This window comes from Trichomycterus rosablanca, chromosome 25 (genome assembly GCF_030014385.1).
Source record: "Trichomycterus rosablanca isolate fTriRos1 chromosome 25, fTriRos1.hap1, whole genome shotgun sequence".
Classification (NCBI taxonomy): Eukaryota; Metazoa; Chordata; class Actinopteri; order Siluriformes; family Trichomycteridae; genus Trichomycterus; species Trichomycterus rosablanca.
In genome coordinates, this window is record NC_086012.1 from 16669166 (window position 1) to 16692492 (window position 23327).

A 23327-nucleotide genomic window follows, 5' to 3' on the forward strand; every position below is an offset into this window, starting at 1 on the left:
TCGGCTCGACGTTTAGCTTTGTACGGTTGTTGGAAACGCAGGTACTTGTGCTTCAGACAGCAGTTCGGATTTCCCGGCGTATCAGGCCATGAACAGAGCGAGCGTGTGTTACCCCCTTTTCCACCAACGCGGATCCGGCTCCGTTCTTATAACCAGTAATAACGGAGAGAAGTTTGGTGTTTCTGTGTCACACTGTTAGTACATTCAGCCACGTTACGATTTATTTAGGTGAAGCTTTTTGGCGGATTCAGAACCCCGAGCTGCATAAACACCACACGTGAAGTAAATACGGCTAAACACGGACTGGATTTGATGGTTATTTCACACAGATGTTTGTTCATGTCGTAGAACTTTAGCGATGTTTTATCACTCAAGCCGAGCGCTGAGCAAATCGGCTGTTTGCACCGAGGGTCGCGGTGAGAGCGAAGCAAAAAACGCTTCTCACGTCAATGAACTAAAGAAAACAAGAACTGTGACAAACACGTCACGTCTTCTTATCACCAACAGCTCAGCGCTGCTTTTTACATTAAAACGAACATCTGTAACAACAGCACAAATGCTCGCACATAATCTACACGCTCCGCCACCATGTTACTACTCTTTACTTTCGTTGTGTAACGCCCACCGTTCATGACGCAGCTTGGTTCTCAAAAACTGGTGGAAACGCGGCTCGGTTCTCTACAAAACACCAAGGTTCGAAGAAACCTGAACAGAACCGGTTCAAGAACCAGAGTTCTTTTGGTGGAAAAGCACTGTGTGTGTGTGTGTGTATACAGTAGAAGAGCTACCTGGTGGACCAGCAGCTCGGCCACCTCCACGTGATTGTTGAGAGCCGCCAGGTGAAGGGCGGTGTAGCCGTCGTCTTTCTTCTCGTCCACGATCCACGGCCGCGGCAGCTTGGATAGCAGCACTCGCATGGCGCTGCAGAAAAGAGAGAGAGAGAGAAATACAGAAAGGGTTCATTTCAAGTGATTTATATTAGCTAAATATCATTTCTGCTGCTAATAAATTCTGAGAAAATGACAGGATTTAAAGTGCAGTAAATGCAGAAACGTTGCTTTTGATGTCTGATGTAAGAATCAGTGTTTTATGCTAGTTTTATTGGTGTTGTATTGTGTGATATTATTATTATGACATATATTACATGTTTATGTATGTGTTTTCTGTCATATTATTAAGGAATTAAGTCTTCGGCATATGTAGTCAAACGGGAAATATTTATTCATTTATTTATTTATTTATTTGTTAGTATTTTAACGTCATTTTTTTTACACACTTCAGTTACATGAATGACAGGACAAGTCGTTACTGCTTACACAAGATTCACCAGTTCAAGTTTTTAATATCAAACACAGTCATGGACAATTTTGTATCTCCAATTCACCTCACTTGCACGTCCTTGGACTGTGGGAGGAAACCGGAGCACCCGGAGGAAACCCACACTGACACGGGGAGAACATGCAAACGGACCCGGAAAGGACCCGGACCGCCCCGCCTGGGGATCAAACCCCGGAGATTTTATGATCTTCTACTTTCCTAATACAAACACAGTTAATGTGGAGCTTAAAGGTGGTGTGGAGGGTATGAAGGTTATACGGAGGGTAAAAATCCCTGTGAAGATAAAATTCTGTTCTTCATCCCGGCAGAAGATTCTGTGATTAATCTCCTTGGCTATATTTATTTCGATCTATTTCTTTTTAATGCATTCTCCCTGCATTATAATGCAGAGTATCTGAGCAGCGCCTGCAATAGGTGCAACCAAGTGAGACTCCTTTAAAGCTGTGAGACAAAAAAACAAGCAAAGCAAGGAACCCAGCCAGGGTCAAATAAAGAGGAAGAAACGGTGAGCAGGAGATTTGGTGAAGGAGGATCAAAAGAAAATAAGATCTCGGTGAGATCAGCACAGCGAGAGTAAAGTGAAGGTGCCTGGGGGAGAGGAGGGGAGGCGGAAACAAACCGGACGAGGCGCAATCTTCTGGCCAGCGTGCGAGCGAGTCTATAGGGGAAACAGGAGCGCCGGCTTTATGCTGACGCTTCACGCCCGACCTCATCGACGTGTATGATTAATGATTCCACCTGATCAAGAAGTCCAGGAAAGCAAGTCAGAGGAGCGCAGTGTGTGTGTGTGTGTGTGTGGTGGATTTAATAAGTGGGAAATAATAACAGGAAATTTGTGCTTTAAGACATTCTTGGGGGTGAGGAAAAGCATCAGCTGCAACACACACACACACACACACACACACACAGGATAGCTGCAGAGCGATTCAGCTGCACTGCAGTGCACATGCAGCACACACCAAACCCACACCGGCTCCAGCGTCACAGAAACTCCGCTTTCAATTCAGAACCAATCGAATTCACACCGACATCTTATTTAAAACGTTCTTATTACATTCTCACCACGGCGCAACATTTGCATTTTTGGCAGCATAATGTCTAAGCGATTGAGGGTTAAGGGCCTTACTCAAGGGCCCACCAGTGACAACGTGGCAGTGTTAGGGCTTGAACCAGTGACCTTTTAGTTACTAGTTCACGCTACAAATGCGCTGGCACGATGGTCCAGGTCGTAGTGTGTAAGCATGAGACGGCGTGTGTACACACACACACACACACACACACACACACACACACACACACACACACACACACACTGCAAACATATAATACAGTTTCGGAAAACCACATGACGAAGGGGGGACTGAAACTCCGCGACAGATGGCACCATGACCAGGGTTGTTCATGCCATGCACCCAGAGTTTGCCACGGTCAATAAAAATGAGCATCATTTACATTTTAGGCATTTAGCGGATGATTTTATCCAAAGCGACTTACAGTACTGTGACAGTATACAATCAAAGCAATTAAGGGTTAAGAGCCTTGCTCAAGGGCCCAACAGTGACAACCTGGCCATGGTGGGGCTTGAACCAGCGACCTTTTGATTACTAGTCCACGCTACGACTGCTCACAACATGTTAATAAACGCGCTGACACAATGGTCCAGGTCGTAGCATGAAAGCATGCTTTTGTCCAAAGCGACTTGCAGTACTGTGACAGTATACAGTCTAAGCAATTAAGGGTTAACAGCAGTGACAACCTGGCAGTGGTGGGGCTTGAACCAGCGACCTTTCGATTACTAGTCCAGTACCTTAACCACTACGCTACATCTGCCCTCAAAGTTTAATAAATGCGCTGACACAGTAACAGCCGAGCGTCGAAGGTCGACATGTGCGTAAACCCAAACTGCACTACGAAGATATAATCGTTACAGAAAACCGCCTGAGGAAGGGCGTGGCCGAATCAAGGGTAATGCTGCCCTGCGCGCAGAGTTTGAGCATCGAGATGCGTCTAGTTCAATAAAAGACTTTTAAGACGCCCTGAAACTAGAGCAAGGAACTACCGGCGTCTTTAAGCTGGTCCAGCGTGGCACTGCCAGCTCTCTGCTTAACCCTTTAATGGTCTGCTCACAATTTGGTTGAGCTTAATTTGAGTCGAAATACTTGGGTAAAAAAAAGCTGTATTTAAATAATCGCGTTTGGGTCGTTATCTACTGCTTGGTTGACGTGTAATATGTGGTTTTAAGGAAACAGCCTTTCTAACCTAGACGCCAACTTGATTTTTGTGATCATAACTGTTTGTAGAGGCTCATTAAAAAAATAAGTAAATAATATTAATTGTTTGTTGTATATTTTGTCCCAAGAAACTAAGAAATGCAAAGAAATAATTTTCTAAACATCATTTTCTCTGTGAGACCATTAAAGGGTTAATCGTCCATCGCTGACCATGCGGCATGACTGCCCGGGTGAACGACTGACCCCTTTTTTTAAGCACGGCGGATTAACAGGCTCTCTGCCAGGTTGGCAAAAAACAGGCACGCATTAATATTAATTCAGCTTGCAGTCACTACTGCATTGCAGTCAACTTGTCCGTCAAACAGAGACGGAATCCGCACTCCGCCTTAAAGAGCGGTCAGGACTTCTGAAGGGGTCAGGTTTTAATCCGCTCCTCTTTCTGCTGTTCATCTGACTCAAACTGCGAGGCTACAGAAGCCGCCGGTGGAGGACGAGGGAGCGGAAAGCACAGCAGGGAAGAGAGGTGAAGGAGAGGCGAGATGGAACTGGGTCACCCTGAGACACGCGGTGGGCTCTCGGGGCCGCTCTGGCGGGACCCGTCGTCTCGCGTAGCCGGGCGGTGATTTGTTATACAGGAGCTGGCTGTTCCTGAGAGGAGCTTAGGGCGCAGAGACGCCGTATTCTAGGTCTCCTAGATGGCCTGGCGTAAATACATCAAGTTAATCATGAGCACAAAAAATATTTGGACAGGGTTTTGTGCACCATTCAACATTAGCAGTTGAATCATCCCAAGGTCAGATATACAATGGAGAATCACGCACTGATCCCCATTACTCCCAGTCTCTGTGCAGCACCATTGACCAGCCAGCAGAGGTCCTAATTCCAGCATTATGAGGAATCCCACCCGCGGATGAGCCAATTACGTCCGTACACACAAATAGCATCACATATTTTTCAAAATTGAAATTCATGTGCTGCTCCTGATAGTACAGGGGACTAAAATTGGTAACGTTTTGGCTATATAGTGTGTATATATATTACAGTCCTATCAGGTCCTTTGTGGTGCTTTGGCCGAACAAACTCTTCATTAAAGTAGGACGATCCAAAGCCGATGGTTTCCACTGACTTCCAGTTAGCGACCCAGTAGATTAAATCCCTCCCATCATGACCAGCCTGGATCAGCAGAACCTCACTTATTAGCACAAGTCAAACTCACCTGCTCGTACCATGGTATTATGCGCATACCATTAAATCACAGCACACACACGCAGTGGAATGATGAATGAGAGGGAAGGTCAAACAGAAAAGAAAATTATGCAAGCAGCTCATATCCAGCCGCTCTTTAGCGAGCGGGATCCAGATAGCGACGCCCCCCCCACCGCGCGTTTTAAACGTCGTTCTGTTTCCCGTCAGTCCATGTACTATACACAAGGGTGGATTATGGGATTATGGATATTTTTGTTGTAATAAACATACACATATACATCTGAGGTGCTGGATTTGAAACTCACATCGTACTCAATATATATGCACACACTATATGGCCCTAACCATGAGCTCGGTGGACATTTCATTTAAAAAACAAGTGCTATTAAAACAGTGACCACTATGTGACCTTCTGAAAAGGCTTCTCACATGACTGATGTATGACTGTGGGAATTTGTGCCCATTCAGTCAAAAACTGACAGCATTTGCAAAGAAGAAAGCCTCAGTAGACGTTCCGGTTCATTCCAGAGCTGTTCTTCAAACACAGTGGGCACAGTAGTTATGCTGGAACAGGAAAAGGTCTTCCCTAAACTGTTGCTGCAAAGCTGAAAGGTTATAATATATATATATATATATATATATATCATTTATGCGTATACACCAAAAGCATTTGGACACCTGACCATGAGCTTATTGGACATTTCATTTTAAAAACAAGTGCTAATAAAACAGAGAGACCTCTGTGTGATCTTCTGAGAGGGCTTCTCACAAGACTTTGAATCGTGACTGTGGGAATTTGTGCCCATTCAGTCAAAATATGATATCATTTTTCTGTTGCTGCAAAGTTAAAAGGCACTGCTGTATTAAAAGTGGTGTCCCTGTACTTTTTTCCATATAGTGTATTTATTTAAATGATCAGGAAATCAGTAAAAACAAACACACTGATTCGTTTGGGTGGTTTAATTAACTCAGTACGTGCAACAACATCTAAATTCATCAAACACAAAACCATTTGTTGACTTAATTGAGTCGTGCTGAATTAAAAGTAAAAATACTAAAAGCAGTGCGAGAATCAAACACATGATTAACGTTACATTAAAGTAACTGGTTTTGTGATCGGGATCATTTGGATTGCTGGACGAGAACTCATTCTGAATCTACACGTCCGGACAGAACAGGTTCTAAATCTGAGCGTATAATGAAACTCAACCTTCAGACTGAATCTAAAGCTGAAGAACAGAGCCCACAGGAGAGAGCTAAAGCGGAGAATTATCGTCTTCATGTGATGGAGAATTGAACGTCTCGGACTGGAGCCTTCGATCGAGGCCCGATTGCCGCTCAGCCGATGTGGAGGGATGGAAGAGCCGTCGCTGATATATAGCCGGGCTTTAAATCTCGGCCTGTAAATCACTTCGTCTCAGAGTCTCTGAGCTGTTTACCGGAGCGGGGTGAGTTCAGTCCACCGTACAGGAGGAGCCAGTTTACTCTGAGCCTCGGTCGATCTGCAGAAGAGAATAACCAGTGGCTGACGGCTTCTCTCCTGCTGGGAGCGATGAAAAGACAAACGAGCGTCCGAACAGCGCGGTGTAACGTGGAAATCTATCCTTATGAAGATCCTGTAGGACTGTGATTTAAGGGTACATAATGCACATAATACCATGGTACCAGCAGGCGAGTTTGACTTGAGCTAATAAGCGAGGTTCTGCTCATCCAGGCTGGTCATGATGGGAGGGATTTACTCTACTGGGCTGCTAACTGGAAGTCAATGGAAACCATCTGCTTGGTTTGTCCCACTTTAATAAAGAGTTTGTTCAGCCAAAGCGCCGGTCCTTACACTCATCACAAGGGACCTGAAGGCACGGTGTATATATACATACACAATATATAGCCAAAAGTATTTGGACACCTGACCATGAGCTTGTTGGACATCCCATTTCAAAAACTAATGCAATTAAAACAGTGACCTCTGTGAGTCCACAAGGGAGCTGATGGCACACGAATACACACACACACGAATACACACACACACGAATACACACACACACGAATACACGAATATACACACACACACACACACACACACACACACACACACACACACACACACACACACACACACACACACACACACACACACACACACACACACACACACACACACACACACACACACACACTGTATATCAACCTGGCACCTGACCATGAGCTTGTTGGACATCCCATTTCAAAAAATAACACACACACAGCCGATGTGTGTATGTGTATATATATGTATATGAGGGTTGAGGGTCTTGCTCAAGGGCCCAACAGTGGCAACCTGGCAGTGTTGGAGCTTGAACCAGCGACCTTTCGCTTACTAGTCCAGTACCTTAACCGCTAATCTGCAACTGCCTGGCATAATCCAGTAGTACACCAGCGCAGAGATTCTGATCTACCGGGTTCGAATCTCGGCTCTGCTACTGGTCGGCCATCTAGCAGGCATAATTGGCTTCCAGTCTGCTGGGTGGGAAAGACCGGACTATGGGGGTGTGGCCCTGGTTGGCGCCTGTACAGAAAGTGGAGGAGCGCAGAGATCAGTGCGTGGCTCTCCTATCCATCAAAGTATGGGTGAATAAGAAGGGACTGGTGGACTGCACGCACACCGTGTGTGGGAGGGTCCCCAGCAGTGAATTGGCTACACTAAACTGGGAGAAAAAAGGGGGTAAAATGCATAAATTGTGGTGGTTCCATGGCCGTCCTGGGGTTTATGCCAGTTTTTGTGGAGCTCCACCACCCTGCGTGTCTTCAGATTACGACAGAGCACTGAAACGACCGTCCTGATCCCTGACTGGACACTGGAGGAGAAATGTGTGTCAGACTGGTTTGCGCCCTTTGCCCCAGTGCTTGGACGCACGCTTGCGGGGGAAAGGGTAAAATGTGAAGACGTTAAATCCGTAATCAGTAACAGATCAGGGTAAGAAACACGGTACGGGTCCGGGGTGGCAGAATCGGGTCATTAAAAGTAAATTGGATCTGCAAATGATCCGTAAGTGCCGACTGACTGAGTAGCACAGAAATAACAAACGTTATTAAGTGTACGTGATTTAAGACTCCGGTAATGAATGTAAACAGTTTAGAGAGCGGCCGTTCATCATGATTCATCCCGCCGCATCAAACCACGCTGCTTCATTCAACGCAACACTGCAGCGAGAGAACTGCAGTCAAAACGTCGTGATTAAATAAAGAAAAATTTAATCTCTCTATATATACACACAACAAAACACCAGGGACACCGAGCTATCGACCAAGTGCTGGTCCCAAGCCCGGATACAAATAAAAAGGGCTGCATCAGGAGGGGTAACTGGTGCAAAACCCGTGCCAAGTCTGGTATGCAAACCAGAAGGAAGTGCCGTGGAAACCATATCAGCTGATCAGCCATAACATTAAAACCACCTCCTTGTTTCAACACTCACTGTCCATTTTATCAGCTCCACTTACCATATAGAAGCACTTTGTAGTTCTACAATTACTGACTGTAGTCCATCTGTTTCTCTGCATGCTTTGTTACCCCCTTTCATGCTGTTCTTCAATGGTCAGGACCCCCACAGAGCAGGTATTATTTAGGTGGTGGATGATTCTCAGCACTGCAGTCACACTGACATGGTGCTGGTGTGTTAGTGTGTGTTGTGCTGGTATGAGTGGATCAGTTTTTAAACACCTCACTGTCACTGCTGGACTGAGAATAGTCCACCAACCAAAAACATCCAGCCAACGGCGCCCCGTGGGCAGCGTCCTGTGACCACTGATGAAGGTCTAGAAGATGAGCGACTCAAACAGCAGCGATAGATGAGCGATCGTCTCCGAGTTACATCTTCAAGGTGGACCAACTAGGTAGGAGTGTCTAATAGAGTGGACAGTGAGTGGACACGGTGTTTAAAAACTCCAGCAGCGCTGCTGTGTCTGATCCACTCATACCAGCACAACACACACTAACACACCACCACCATGTCAGTGTCACTGCAGTGCTGAGAATCATCCACCACCTAAATAATACCTGCTCTGTGGTGGTCCTGTGGGGGGTCCTGACCATTGAAGAACAGCATGAAAGGGGGTAACAAAGCATGCAGAGAAACAGATGGACTACAGTCAGTAATTGTAGAACTACAAAGTGCTTCTATATGGTAAGTGGAGATGATAAAATGGACAGTGAGTGTAGAAACAAGGAGGTGGTTTTAATGTTATGGCTGATCAGTGTATATAAAATAAACAGGCTGGTATGGACCATCAGAAGAGCTACTGTGGTTCAAACTGCAGATTTTAACCCCGGTGATAAGGTGGGCGTATCCCAGCACACACTGGATTAAACACTTCTGTTTTTGGTGCTGCATGGGGCTTTGACAGGCCAGTACTGGACGTTGGCGCAGTGGGACGCCGATTGTGGAATAGATGGTACCAGAAAGCACAACGTACGGAAATTACAGGAGCAAACTGGCTCAAAGTTTAATCAGGTAACACAGCCGGCGCAAAAGCAGTTCTGCCGCTTCTCTGGATGGATCTGATGAGAAGAAAAACCCAAACCAAACCAATCCGATCCAATCCAAGCCTGACTGCTGGGTCTTAAGCGCAACGTCAAAATGAATCAGCAAGCAATAACATTAAGAACGTCGTTTGTCTTTCGCCACCAGAGCGTCGTGCTAATTAAAACCCTCGGTTGAAACCGTCGCAGGCCCGGCCGGAAAGGTATCGACGTGATCGATGGGACGGCTCGTTACTAAGATCTCGATTCAGCACTTATTATAAAAGCTCGGAGACAAAACAAACCAGCTCTGCTGTACGGTCACGTCTAAACACTTTATCCCTCTGTGATGTAGTTAGCAACTGGCTAGCTGCTAAAAGAATGCTTTTTGGCGAGGCTGAACCTCGGACGCGCGCCATATTGATTATTAAAAACTTTCTTGGCTCGGCCGGCGGCGGATAGAGCTAGAGGACGTATACGCACGGGTGCTGGGGAAGTAAGAAAAAACAACGATGAGGCGGATTTTATTGTTTGAAACGTTAACATCTGCTCGCGTCGTCGCCTGCTGCCTGCTGCGAAATAAAAATAACGTTATTTTAAAAAGACAGATCAATGAAATCATCATTCAGAGTCTCATTGCCTCCCCGTGAGACCTTACATGGAAATAAAAACGACTGAATCAAACAGTCCGGAATGTTTTCTGTTTACACAAACGGCGTGTAAATATGAGATAATTGATGTCATAAGTAATGCTAGGCTCATTCTTACACGCCGCGACGTAATTACGCCAGACTAAACGCTAATAATTCACCCGAGCGGCTCCGCTGATGAAATTATGATGCGCCGTACAAAAGGCGACTGTGTAAAACGACTTTCGTTTAATAAAGAACACGACGCGTCCTTCAGGGCGGCTTTCATCATTGATTAACACGCGACTAAACATCACGGCCGTTAATCAGTGATGGCGGGGTGCTGAGGAAGGGGGGGGCGTTGGGCGGGGTCGTGGTAGATGGCACGCGTATGCTAATGCTTGATAGGTAATCTGTCCCGGCTGGACGAAGTTGTATGTGTGGATGTTTACAAAACAGTGAGTCTTATGCTAGCAAGGAAAAGCTCGCAGTTCAGAATACACTGATCAGCCATAACATTAAAACCACCTCCTTGTTTCTACACTCACTGTCCATTTTATCATCTCCACTTACCATATAGAAGCACTTTGCAGTTCTACAATTACTGACTGTAGTCCATCTGTTTCTCTACATACCTTTTTAACCTCCTTTTACTCTGTTCTTCAATGGTCAGGACCCCCACAGGACCACCACAGAGCAGGTATTATTTAGGTGGTGGATCATTCTCAGCACTGCAGTGACACTGACATGGTGGTGGTGTGTTAGTGTGTGTTGTGCTGGTATGAGTGGATCAGACACAGCAGTGCTGCTGGAGTTTTTAAACACCTCACTGTCACTGCTGGACTGAGAATAGTCCACCAACCAAAAATATCCAGCCAACAGCGCCCCGTGGGCGGAGTCCTGTGACCACCGATTAAGGTCTAGAAGATGAGCGACTCGAACAGCAGCGCTAGATGAGCGATCGTCTCTGACTTTACATCTACAAGGTGGACCAACTTGGTAGGAGTGTCTAATAGAGTGGACAGTGAGTGGACACGGTATCTAAAAACTCCAGCAGCGCTGCTGTGTCTGATCCACTCATACCAGCACAACACACACTAACACACCACCACCATGTCAGTGTCACTGCAGTGCTGAGAATGATCCACCACCTAAATAATACCTGCTCTGTGGTGGTCCTGTGGGGGGTCCTGACCATTGCAGAACAGCATGAAAGGGGGTAAAAAAAAAAGCATGTAGAGAAACAGATGGACTACAGTCAGTAATTGTATAACTAGAAAGTGCTTCTAAAATGGACAGTGAGTGTAGAAACAAGGAGGTGGCTTTAATGTTAAGGCTGATCGGTGTATTCCTGCCCTGCTGATAAAAATGAAAAGAAATAAAGATGTACATCCCACATACACTTCCGGTTTCTAACACGAGGCCGCGAGTCGCATTCTCTCCTCCTTTTACACCCGACTGCGAGTGTTACTAAGTATAGGCGCGAGCACAGACGAGCTGCTCTGCACCGTATGCAGCACTATTAAACAGGGGACTCGGAGACACAGAGGGGGGTTCGAAAGACGGCGAAAGACAGGAGGGAGCTGATATCAAGAAAGCGGGGAGGGGGAAAAGGAGTGACTGAAGCACCACATACGGGACCGAGAGAGGGGGAAAGAGAGGGACCACTTTATTTGGCAGTTCTAAAAATAGATCAGCGAACGGTAGCCGGGCGAGCGAGTCCTGCAGAATAATGCAGGATGCACAATCGATAGGCGGAACGCCGGGACGGGAGGCTTCCCGTAGCGTGTGTGTGTGTGTGTGTCTTTAGAGGGCGGAGGAGGGGTGGATGGGGTGTGTAGGGGGGTCTTTTTTGCACCGCTTGACTAAATATGGTCAGAGGGAGATGAGCGAAAGCCTGGACTGAAGCCTGGTGACTGAGGTGAAGCTTTTTCCAACGACTGCTGAGTCCTGAGCGTTCGCTTTATAGATTGCGTTTGGGTTGCTCGATGACCTCTGACCCCGGTTCTCTCCGAGAGATACTTGGGGAGCGCGGTGAGGCCGGGTCCTGGTTGGTTTTTAGAGCATTTTCTGCAGGATGGTAAAAAAAGAAAGAAAGGAAAGCGTTCCGACGAGCTGCGGATCACCAGAGCGCCACCGTGAATACTAATCAGGGGCGCAAACTTCCGAGGGAGTTCCACTTCTAATCGGAGGAGCTTCCTACTCAAACGAAGGCTAAAATATAAATATATATATATTTTTAGAGTGTCTAAAATATGCAGTGTAGACGCGGAGCAAAAATAAAACACTCGGAGGCGCTGGGTAAACCCTTCACGTCAGCACAATCCGAACCCCCCCCCTAAAGGTAAAGAGGTACGAGGTGCTTCGTTCTCCAGCGCTACCGTGTCCTCACTTTCCTCCTCCCATAGCAATCCTACAAGCTCTCGCGCTCTCTCTCTCTCTCCCTCCCTCTGTCTCCTCTCTCTCTCTCTCTAGCCCACTCGCTCCATACCCCTTCCACCCCGCCCCCTGGTTAGAGCAGCTGATTCAGCGAGTCGGCGTCCGATGGCTGCAGCATCTGGAGAACCACGCCGGAGGTCATTACAGCTCCTCGCACACGCGGGAGGAGCAGGAGCGCAGGACAGCCGAGGCGCGGCCAGGTGACGCATCGTCCTCCATCCTCGATCCCGTCGTCTTCGTCCCGCGTCCTGTGTCCCGCTTCGTCCTCGAGTTCCGGCCGCCTCGATCGCCGGAAGTCTCGGTGAGCGTGTGGACGTCCACGCAGGAGAAGTAGATTCACAATTTTGCTGCAGTACTTCTCAGAGGAGACTCCCGCTCCACCTTCTCCTCGAGGAACCTCGTGCTCGAGCCTGGTGGACGTGGGTGATGCTGGAAGATGAGGAAGTTGCTCCTGTCCACATGGATTTCCTCACTTCACTTGCACTCTCTCCTTTCTCTCTCTCTCTCTCTCTCTCTCTCTCAGACCCTCCCTGCTTCACTCTCACTTGCGATTCCGGTGCCGTTCAGGGAGCCGGCTGCTGCAGCACGGCGTTCTCTAGCTCGTTAACCACTGCACAACTGCTTTCTAAACCAAGGACCTTCTAACTCGAGCCCACTGTAACCCAGCAGCTTTAATTTTTTAACCATCTGTTTGCTAAACAGCCTGGATTTGGGGCTCGGACTTTCCCTGGATGGAGCGTAGTTTTGTGCTCGGGCCGTGACACACCTTGCATCAACGTTCCGGACGTTCCGGATTCGTCCCGTCATTCGGAGAGATGCTGGTACAGTGGGACGCAAATTTCAGCGAGGTGGGGGTCGAACAGCTGTGGTGCCGTATTAATTCTCAGGAGGGGGTCGTCTCTGGGTATTCGTGCCAGTCGTTGACTAAACCGATGACACTCGGGATAAAAACCCGGTTTCGCTCTCTGAGCGTAGTGCGTCAGTCGCAGGAAACACCCCGGATCTTCGCTCGCATTTAAAGCTCGGCAGTTCGATTCACTTCGCCGGCCTCTCAAAACTCTGAGACATTTCCTAAACGGGACGTCACGCTCTGACAGGCACGTCCTAATTCCGACCCCTTGTGACACCGTGGCGTCACCACCCGGTGGACCATTCACAGCACGGCCCGGTCATGCGACGCCGAGGTATCTATCCATGTCGAGCACTGGAACACGAGTCCAGGATCTCCACCGGTGCCCAGAATAGCACGTCCAAGTGCCCTGCTGTCAGTTCTGTCCAATTTTGTCCTGTCCTATCGTCCCAGGGTGCATGGTAGGAGGGTGAAATGGGGGCGGCGTCGACTTGTGGAATGTGTGGAGTCGGAGCAGAGATTCATTAGAGGGCTGCTGAACATTTCGCACCACCACGCGAGCGCCGATCGATCTCCGAGCTCGACGCGGAAGCCGGGAGCTCGACCGCCGCTTTAAAACTACGTGCGGCCAGAATGTGCGCTGCGAGAAGAGAGGGGGGGACCCGACACAAAAACCAGCCCTGCATGTGCTGAGTGGGCATTAGCGCTCGCATGTGACCTCTGGCCCTCGTCTGTGTACCTAAAGCCCAAATCCTGCTCACAATAGCTTCCTGTTCCGCCTGGATCAAGCCAGTTTTCAGGACAGACGTGCGACCGGAGGATCTGGACGGCTAAATTCCGGGAGATGATGTTCTAAGCAGCTGAATCATGTGGCGTTCAGGTCTGTTCGGGCTTAAATGTGACCGGATTCTCTGCTGAACTTTATATGGAGTTACTGTAGGACAACCTTGCGGGGGGTCAGTCCTCACTTATTCTTCACTTTCGATTCTTTTTAACGGCGTTTCCCCCCTCAGGATAAATTCCTGTAACCTTCCCCGGGTGCTGCTGCTCCGTTTTCCCTGCGGATTGTTGCACTTCTCTAGAGGACAGACAGGGTCACCGGAGCAGACGGCACGGCCTGGACTTGGCGCGTGCTCTCCAGAACGGCCGGTTCTGCCAGTTTGTTTATTTTATTTTAAATCAACTCAGTCACCTCACGTTAAAGTGCGTATACCGATCGTAGCACTACAACGTGGGTGGTTTAGGAAGGAAAAAGGGCGGCGCTTCTGGACCCCCCCTCTTCACGAGGGTGGTTTATATGAAAGGGCTGCGATCCAGATGATCACCAAAAAAGGTAAGGACACCAGGCCGCGCTTGACGTTACCGTTACCTACCTGGTGTACGTACTTCTTTACGTGCCCATATGAACGTATAACAGCTATGGAATGTAAAGAAGTATGTATTCTCGGTCAGGTGCCACTCCGAAAGAATTCCAGAAATATGCGGACGGCTTCTTACTGTGACTTCTGAGGACTACTGAGGTCGGACCCGCCCCTCCCTAATAAAGCGATCTGGACGCTTGGTAGCCCGTTGCAGTAAAGCAGCCAGCTTTAAATTTAACTATTTATTATGACCTTTAACGTCATGTTTTGAATGTTAAACACAGTCATGGACAATTTTATATCTCTAATTCACCTCACTTGCACGTCTTTGGACTGTGGGAGGAAACCAGAGCTCCCGGAGGGAAACCACACTAGCAGTAATGCTCGCAAGTCTAATATACTTGAATCTTTCAGTCACGTTTTATTTATTTATTGGTTGTTTTTTAAGCAACTCTGGAATATCAGCCATAATATAGCAAACAGCCGCCTAATTCCATCAAGGGTCAAGATTGTTTAACCGTAATCCTTTCCAAATGTTCCTACAGTTGCCACATCAACAGTAAAAACACGACTTCCGAAAAATGTGCACGGGTAGGGGCGACAGAGGCCTACGTAACGTTTCCCTGACCTTATTTAGTTCTGCAAAGCCAGCAATGCCGAACGCTTTGACAGGGCACAGAGGGGTCAGTTAGGGACACGGCAAAGGGACAGCGCAGGATCCACCTGTCAGCCGATTTCAGAAGTGACAGTTGTAGCCTAGTGGTTAGGGAACAGGACTAGTAATCAAAAGGTCACCAGTTCAAGCCCTACCACTGCCAGGTTGCCACTTTTGGGCCCTTAAGCAAGGCCCTTAACCCTCAATTGCTTAGATAATACACTGTCACTGTACAGTTGGATAAAAGCAGATTATTTTAGCTTGTTTGGACACTGGGGTTGGAACCAAGAGGGTTGAGGTTCCAACAGTGGCTGCTGCACATGGGAGCTGGGACTCTACCACACAACCTTCTGATTGACATCCCAAAGCTCTAGCCACTATGCTTCCACTGCCTCAAAACACGACTATAAACAGGAAGGTTGAGGGTTCTTGGGTAACCAAAAGGTTGCTGGTTCAAGTCTCACCACTGGCAGGTTGTCACTGTTGGCCCTTGAGCAAGACCCTTAACCCCAGTTGCTTAAAAAGTGTACTGTCACTGTGCTGAAAGTAGCTTTGGATAAAAGCGTCTGCTTAATGCTGTAAATGTGAATGTAAATGCTCCTGTTGGACCCCTGAGCAAGAACCTGATCCATTAGCTGTTCAGGTTTTGACCTGTTTTAATCTAACAGGGAGAAAACTGTTTTGCAACCCTAACCGGGAGTTTATGGGACTAAAGACCGTTTAATGCAAGGTTAAGAAAGCTAACCAACGTTCTAACCTACTTCAGAGTTTAGTTTGTCTGATACAGCAGCAAATATGATCAAAGCCAACGTTTTAAGACCAAAGCTGATGCATTTGGCCAGCAGCAGCCCCCACAGTTTCCAGTGAACCCGGTGTGGTCGTTTGCTCTTTCCAATTTTGTCCGAGCGCCTGACGTGTGGTCCGCTGTGATCCTCCTCGCTCTCCCTCCGTCCCTCAGCTCTGACTGACACCCACAACAGATGCTGACATTATAAAACGCTCAGCTGCTCTCTCTGGCTTTTGCCCACTTATGGCCTGGATATTTGGGGGCCCCGGAGTCGGGCGGGACGCCGCCAGCGAGCGCGTCGAGCCCTGGGAGGGGGACCGGTGGTGTAAATAGCACGTTACTGACCCCGTGCTTAACAACAGCCATATGGGGCAGCAGTGACCCTGAGCGTCCCTCGCTCCGTCTCGCTTACTGGCAGAGGACTGCGATGTTTATTTGTGTTCAGGGCTTTATCGAGGCTATACGTGCGGCCCGTGTGGCCTCTGATCCTCACTGCATTTATAAGCCCTGCCATCCAAAACACCCTGGCACAACAATATCGACAGCGGTCTGCACCGGGTCCCATCAATCAGCCGCTGTAATTGCTACATGACTTTCTGACATGACTCGAGTGTACCAGGACGGATTATTGTTCTCCTGCTCGCCGGGCACTATTTCTCTTTCTTAGCAAAGAGCAGGGGCAGCAAAGAGGGGTGACGGGAAGTCCACAACCCCTCCGAAAAGTCAGTGCTGAACGGAAACGGAAATGTAATATCTTAACAGGACGTTTGTTTATTGATTTATTTATTTAGATGTTTTACGCAGTGCTGACAGAACGGTTCTATTCAGGGCAGGAATACCGAATAGGAATAATCTCCTCGTACGAGATACCAGTGTGTGTTAAATGTGTGTGTCCAACGCGGCTTCCCGGGACGTCCTCACCAGGCTGGACCGCCCAATGCTTTGCTAAAGCTGGTAAAATGGAACCAAATCACATCTTTAATGGATTTGGTCCCCTTCAACCAGCTGTAGCTATGCTTTGATGACAACTGGAACGGTTCTGGTTCACTCACGATGGTTACCACCGCTGATCTGTTTGCTTTGCCAGTTTTAGTCACGTGGTTGAATATTTTTAAACCTTTTTCTATAAATAAAGGAAAATCTGAAGTTAAACCTGAAATCCAGATTTATGTCTTTATTTCTTTAATGTGTTGATTTGATTTCCGGTGGGTCGTGAGCCGAAAAATGTGTCTCTGAGAGAAATAATAACAATTATAATTAAATAAATGAACTTGTGCACCGAACGCCCCCCTTGTGGAGGCTCTACGTTACATCATGTAAATCACAGTGGGACCAGATCACCACCTTTTTTATTAATTAAGTAGAGTTCGTTTAGTGTTTCGATCTGATGCATCGTTTGTGTTGTTTGTGTTGAGGTAACAATCGGAGACAAAATGTGGGTCGTTCGATAAAAAGTTTGCGTTAAGTGACCATAAGGTCTGTCTGTTTTAGTTAGGGATGTCCAGATCACGTTTTTTTGTTCCTGATCATTAATTTTGATCCCGATCCGATACCGAGTCTTTCTAGATATTGTCTAGATAAGAACTAGATAATACTGTTCACACAGTGCACACTTCAAGTACATTACAGTTATTCAAATGAATCCAGTGTACATGTTTAACAACTAAATAGCTCTGCAGTGCTGTAGGAAAAAAATTGCCTGCATCCAAGCTATTGCTTAATGTTCTTTTATTTTTACAAAATAAAAGTAAACAAACTTAGTGCAGCATGGTAGTAGTAAAACTAGAACACTCAAAATGAAGAAGGTTCTTTCTGAGGAAAATCAGCATCTCTGCCGTGTTAGCGGACGGCCGGTTCCTCTTATCATCATATAATAATAAACTCGCTGTAATCGGCTGAGTGTTTATTTTTTAGGTGCCGTAGTAATTGTAGATCGTTTGGTTTAATGATACCTGGTTTGTTTATGAGCCACCGTACTTGTAGGTGTGTTGTAACTAAGCCAATCAGAGTGCTTGATACTGAGATGTCGTTCAGTCTTGTAACTCGTGCTGTATGTTGTGCTCCTTTCATACTCGGATTAAAAGTTGTTGTTTTGTAAACCGGAGTGATCCTCGACTCACACACCATATAAATAGTAAAATTCTACAGTAATGAACGCAGCTCTGCTCCCACCGCCTCGTGAAACGCTCGCATTGCAGACGTTACACTTCGCTGTTGGACTCTCCGTTTACGACACCTGCGTGACCGCTGACGTAAAACGAAGGATCGGGCTTAGGATCGGGCTTAGTAAAGCCGATACCGATCAGTTAAAAAATGCCTCGATCGGGCCCGATTCCGATCTGATCCCTAGTTTTAGTACATACAATATCATTACAAAATGAAAACCAACCATGTGCAATTCATTAGCAGGTCAGCTAAATTTAAGGATTTACACTTTCCTGTCATCAAGGTTTTATCTCAAGTCCGAAAATATCCCCTCTGTAATGATTTTAATTAAGACTTTAATCACCACAATAGGAACATTCACACACACACACACACACACACACACACACAACAGTCTCCAATCAAGAGAGGTGCACATTCAGCGCCGGGAGGGTTTGTGGGACGTGGAAACGCCGGGGTGCATTAGGTGCAGAAGCGGGGTAGAAGTGCGGTAGGTCGAGGGGCCGTACGACACTCGCGTGAGCGTTCGACACTGCCTTATACAGAGAGAGAGAGAGAGAGAGAGAGAGAGAGAGAGAGAGAGAGAGCGCGAGCGGGACGGGCGAGTCTGAGCTCACTGCGACAAACTCTCGGCTTCAGTCGCCTCTCAATAATCCTGCTGCTCAGCGCCGGTGCGAGAGCGGTGCGGATAAAAGCCAGATGCTGTAGAGCGCGGGGGGTTGTGTGCGCACACACACACACACACACACACACACACACACACACACACAGAGTCGTACTCGCAGCATTCAGAGCTAACTGATCAGGGCCCCAGTGCACATCGCTGCTGATAATATGAAGCACTTAGTCCTTAATACGCTCCAGTTTCTTCTCATCAACATCCTCACTGTGTGTTTCTTATACAGAATGAGTTTTTTCTCCTCATTATACGGTTTAACCCTTGCTCAGGGGTCCAACAGGGCCTGCACGGCCTTATCCACTAGGCTCCCATCGTCCCACCTGGTGGACGACAGGTCTCTCTTCGAGCTTCCAGTATCTATGGACGTACGAACCGGTCAGTAAGTCACACAAAGCAAATAAAACTCCAGGCTCAGGGTGGTTACACAAATATCTGTTCATTACCTCCCATGTACGGTCAGTTATGGAAACAAGGCAAAAGGTAAATCTGGTCTCACTGTGGTTCACAGGATGTAACGTAAAGCCTCCACAAGGGGGCATTCAAGTACAATTGTTTGTAGTGTTTGTTCCAGATAAAATGTGTTGATTTCATTATTATTATAATTTTTTTATACGACCCATTTGTGCCGTTATTCGGCGGTGTATCCGGGGGCGGGACTTCCTGTCGTAATTAGCAGATTGGCCCATTTGCAGACGCATGGCTCAGGGCTCACAAAGCACGAAACGTGCGCCTCTGCAGGGTCGGTTAGAAACGCCGCTGTAAGTCACAGGAGATTAATCACATTGTTTACAGTGCTGTCGCAGGACCGAGGGGGGACCCGGTCGGTCCTCGCTTAGCACAGGGACCGTAATAAATACAGCGGCTCACAAAGAGGGGGGCGGGAACGCTCAGGAGTACAGCGCTACACACATTACACAAGTACAGAGCAGCACAGAATCAAACGCTTCCTATAGAAATACATAAAACAACTGACATACTGAAGCGGATATGACCAAAATACACAGGACTGAGGGGTTTTCACAAGCACACGGACACACACACATGCACACACACAAGCGCACACACACAAGCACACACACAAGCACACAGACACACACACAGAAGCACACACACAAGCACACAGACACACACACATGCACACACACAAGCACACAGACGCACACAGACACACACACACACAAGCACACAGACACACACACATGCACACACAAGCACACAGAAGCACCCACATTTACACACAAGCACATGGAGACACACAAGCACACAGACACACACAGAAGCACACACACATGCACACACACAAGCATGAAGACACACTCAAGCACACGGACACACACACAAGCACACACATTTACACACAAGCACATGGAGACACACAAGCACACAAAAACACGGACACACACAGGGACACACAGACACACATTCACAGAAGCACACGGACACACACAAGCACACACACTCACACAAGCACATGGACACACAAGCATACGGACACACACACAAGCACAAACAGACACACAAACACAGATGTGAGCACGCACACACACTCACACAAGCACATGGACACACACACAAGCATACAGACACACACACAAGCACAACAAGCACACACACACACACAAGCACAAACACACATGGACACACACACACACAAGCACAACAAGCACACAGGCACACACACACAAGCATATGGAGACACACACACACAGAATCACATGGACACACACACACACACACACACACAGCAGCACATGGACACACACACAGAAGCACATGGACACACACACACACACACACACACAGCAGCACATGGACACACACACAGAAGCACATGGACACACACACACACACACACACAGCAGCACATGGACACACACACAGCAGCACATGGACACACACACACACACACACACACACACACACAGAAGCACATGGACACACACACACACCAGCACAACAAGCACACACACAAGCATACAGACACACATGCAAGTACAAAAAGCACACACACACACACAAGCATACAGACACACACAAAAGCACAAACGCACATGGACACACACAATCAGACAGACACACACGAGCACACACACACAGAAGCACATGGACACACACACACAAGCACACAGACACACACACTCTGGGTACAGTGTAATGGCTTTTGTTACTGTAAATGTTGGCATCTCTTCTGGTTCATGTCGTTCATCCTGATGTTTATATTCCTCCAGCTGCCCAGCAGCACTGAACACACCGAGACCACCAGCAGCATCACAGCTGGATTATAAAGCACCGGGCGAATTTCTTAGCTCGGCTAGAACGCGCCTCAGATTAGTTGAGAAAAACAAACCGCTCGGCTAACAAGAAGCTCCGACCGGAAGCTGGTTTAGACGTCTGCGTCTGCATAGCCGCGCAGAGAGGGGGGTTATGGGTAAGCATGAGCATGAGCAGAAGCTCGCACAGGAGCGAGCATGGACCCATCCTAAATCCAGGTTTGCACCAAGTGTTTCCTGGGAGAACAGGGCTCACCACGACCCTGACCAGGATTAAATGGTTGATGGAAATGGAATGAGGTGTAAATAGCAGGAACATGTTCACACGACCAGTCAGTCGTCGTCCCGCTCTTACTAAAAGAGGATTTAGGAGAGTGGAAAATTCCAGGAGTTCACCGCCGCAGTATTTCGACACGCAATACCTCGCAAGCGACTGAGGGATAAGGGCCTCGCTCAGGGGCCCAACAGTGGCAACTTGGTACTTTAACCGCTGAGCTCCCACTGCTAAACTATTCACATGTAATGAAGCAGAGGGCGAAACAGTGATGCAGCTTCGATATTATTGTAGGAATTAAAATCCCATTGCGCCCATTTACAAACCCAGTACGGCGTATCATCAGCGGATTCTACAGCTGGTTTAATTTCATCGTTAAGAAATTACTATCTGCACTCAGCGGCTGATAATCATCATTACACGGCTGGACGGCAAAGTAAAAATAAACCAGCTGCTGACGAGCACGACGTCGCCCACGTGGGTTTTTAATAAATAACGCTCGCGGTGACCGACTCGAACAGCAGCGATAGATGAGCGATCGTCTCTGACTTTACATCTACAAGGTGGACCGACTAGGTAGGAGTGTCTAATAGAGTGGACGGTGAGTGGACACGGTGTTTGAAAACTCCAGCAGCGCTGCTGTGTCTGATCCACTCATACCAGCACAACACACACTAACACACCACCACCATGTCAGTGTGACTGCAGTGCTGAGAATCATCCACCACTTAAATAATACCTGCTCTGTGGTGGTCCTGTGGGGGTCCTGAGCATTGAAGAACAGATGCATGCAGAGAAACAGATGGACTACAGTCAGTAATTGTAGAACTACAAAGTGCTTCTATATGGTAAGCGGAGCTGCCCTCTGGCTACTGTGACCTACGACTAGATGAACGGTGTGAACACGGTGATGAACGATCGGCAATTCGGACGACAACATTCAGGCCGCAATATTCAGAGTTTATTAAAACAGCCACCGAAAACTTGAGCCTCGAGACTCGGACGCGTGCAGCCAGCCAATCGGAAGTGAAATCAGCCGTACCTGGGATTCCCGCGCAGCGCGGCGTGGTGCAGGGCGTTAAAGCCGTTGTTGTTGGTGATGGTGACGTCGGCTCCGGCCTCCAGCAGAACGGACAGCATGTCGTCTCTCTTCTTGCTGATGGCGTCGTGCAGGGGCGTGTCTCCCTCCGAATCCTGCAGGGGGCAGCAGCATGTTAACGTTCACGTCCTCACTAACCCTTAAGGTCAAAGGATCGCGTCCCGACTCGGCTCCACATGCTAGGGAATCCCAGTCCTGGCTTGGCCGACCCTCATTAGCATCCCTCTAATTCTCAAACGTCTCGTTTAAATCATCCGCTTATACAGCCGAGCGCCGAATAAACCGTGTCAGCGGGATTGGAGAGAAGCGAACGCGACCGCCGGGGGTTTCCAGGATTAGCATTGGAAATCGCTACGCTAATTAATGATAAAAAGCTCTGCGAGTTATCCGCAGGGTTAGCGAACGAACCCCCGGGTACCTAGACGTATCGTAGAAAGATTGATGTGTGTGTTTTTTGGTTCCTGGAGCACGCCGGTGATGCTTAGCTTGAACATCGTGCACTGCACACATACACCGCTTCGAGGTTCGGTTTTGACCGCTTGCCGCTGCGCTTAACGTTAAATCTGATTCAACTTCGAGCCTTTTCAAAGCGCCGCCAATGACACAGATCACATATTTTACATTACAAACTGACTTAGTGTTGTGACTGTATACTGTCTAAGCAACTGAGGTTTAAGGGCCTTGCTCAAGGGCCCAACAGTGGCGGGGCTTAAACTAGTGACGTTTCCATTACTAGTCCATTAACTTAACCGCTAGACCACAACTGCACTGTATCATGTGAGAGCGTGATTCGCTATCGTGCCCGAGGGTGGGAGGGTTCTGCTGCAATCACGACCTCTGCTGGCTGG

The 23327-nt window shown here is 47.8% G+C and overlaps 1 protein-coding gene across 6 annotated transcripts in view; it reads right to left on the reverse strand.

Moving 5' to 3' along the window:
* Positions 1-23327, reverse strand: part of mib1 (MIB E3 ubiquitin protein ligase 1) — a 49310-nt gene that overhangs the window by 11071 nt on the left and 14912 nt on the right. For all 6 annotated transcript variants that reach the window (XM_062988073.1, XM_062988072.1, XM_062988069.1 and 3 more), the window contains exons 13-14: positions 22423-22574; positions 789-921 (exon numbers count right to left, since the gene is read on the reverse strand). In XM_062988073.1, coding sequence (XP_062844143.1) covers positions 789-921; positions 22423-22574 — 285 coding nt within the window. The remainder of the gene's footprint in view (positions 1-788; positions 922-22422; positions 22575-23327) is intronic.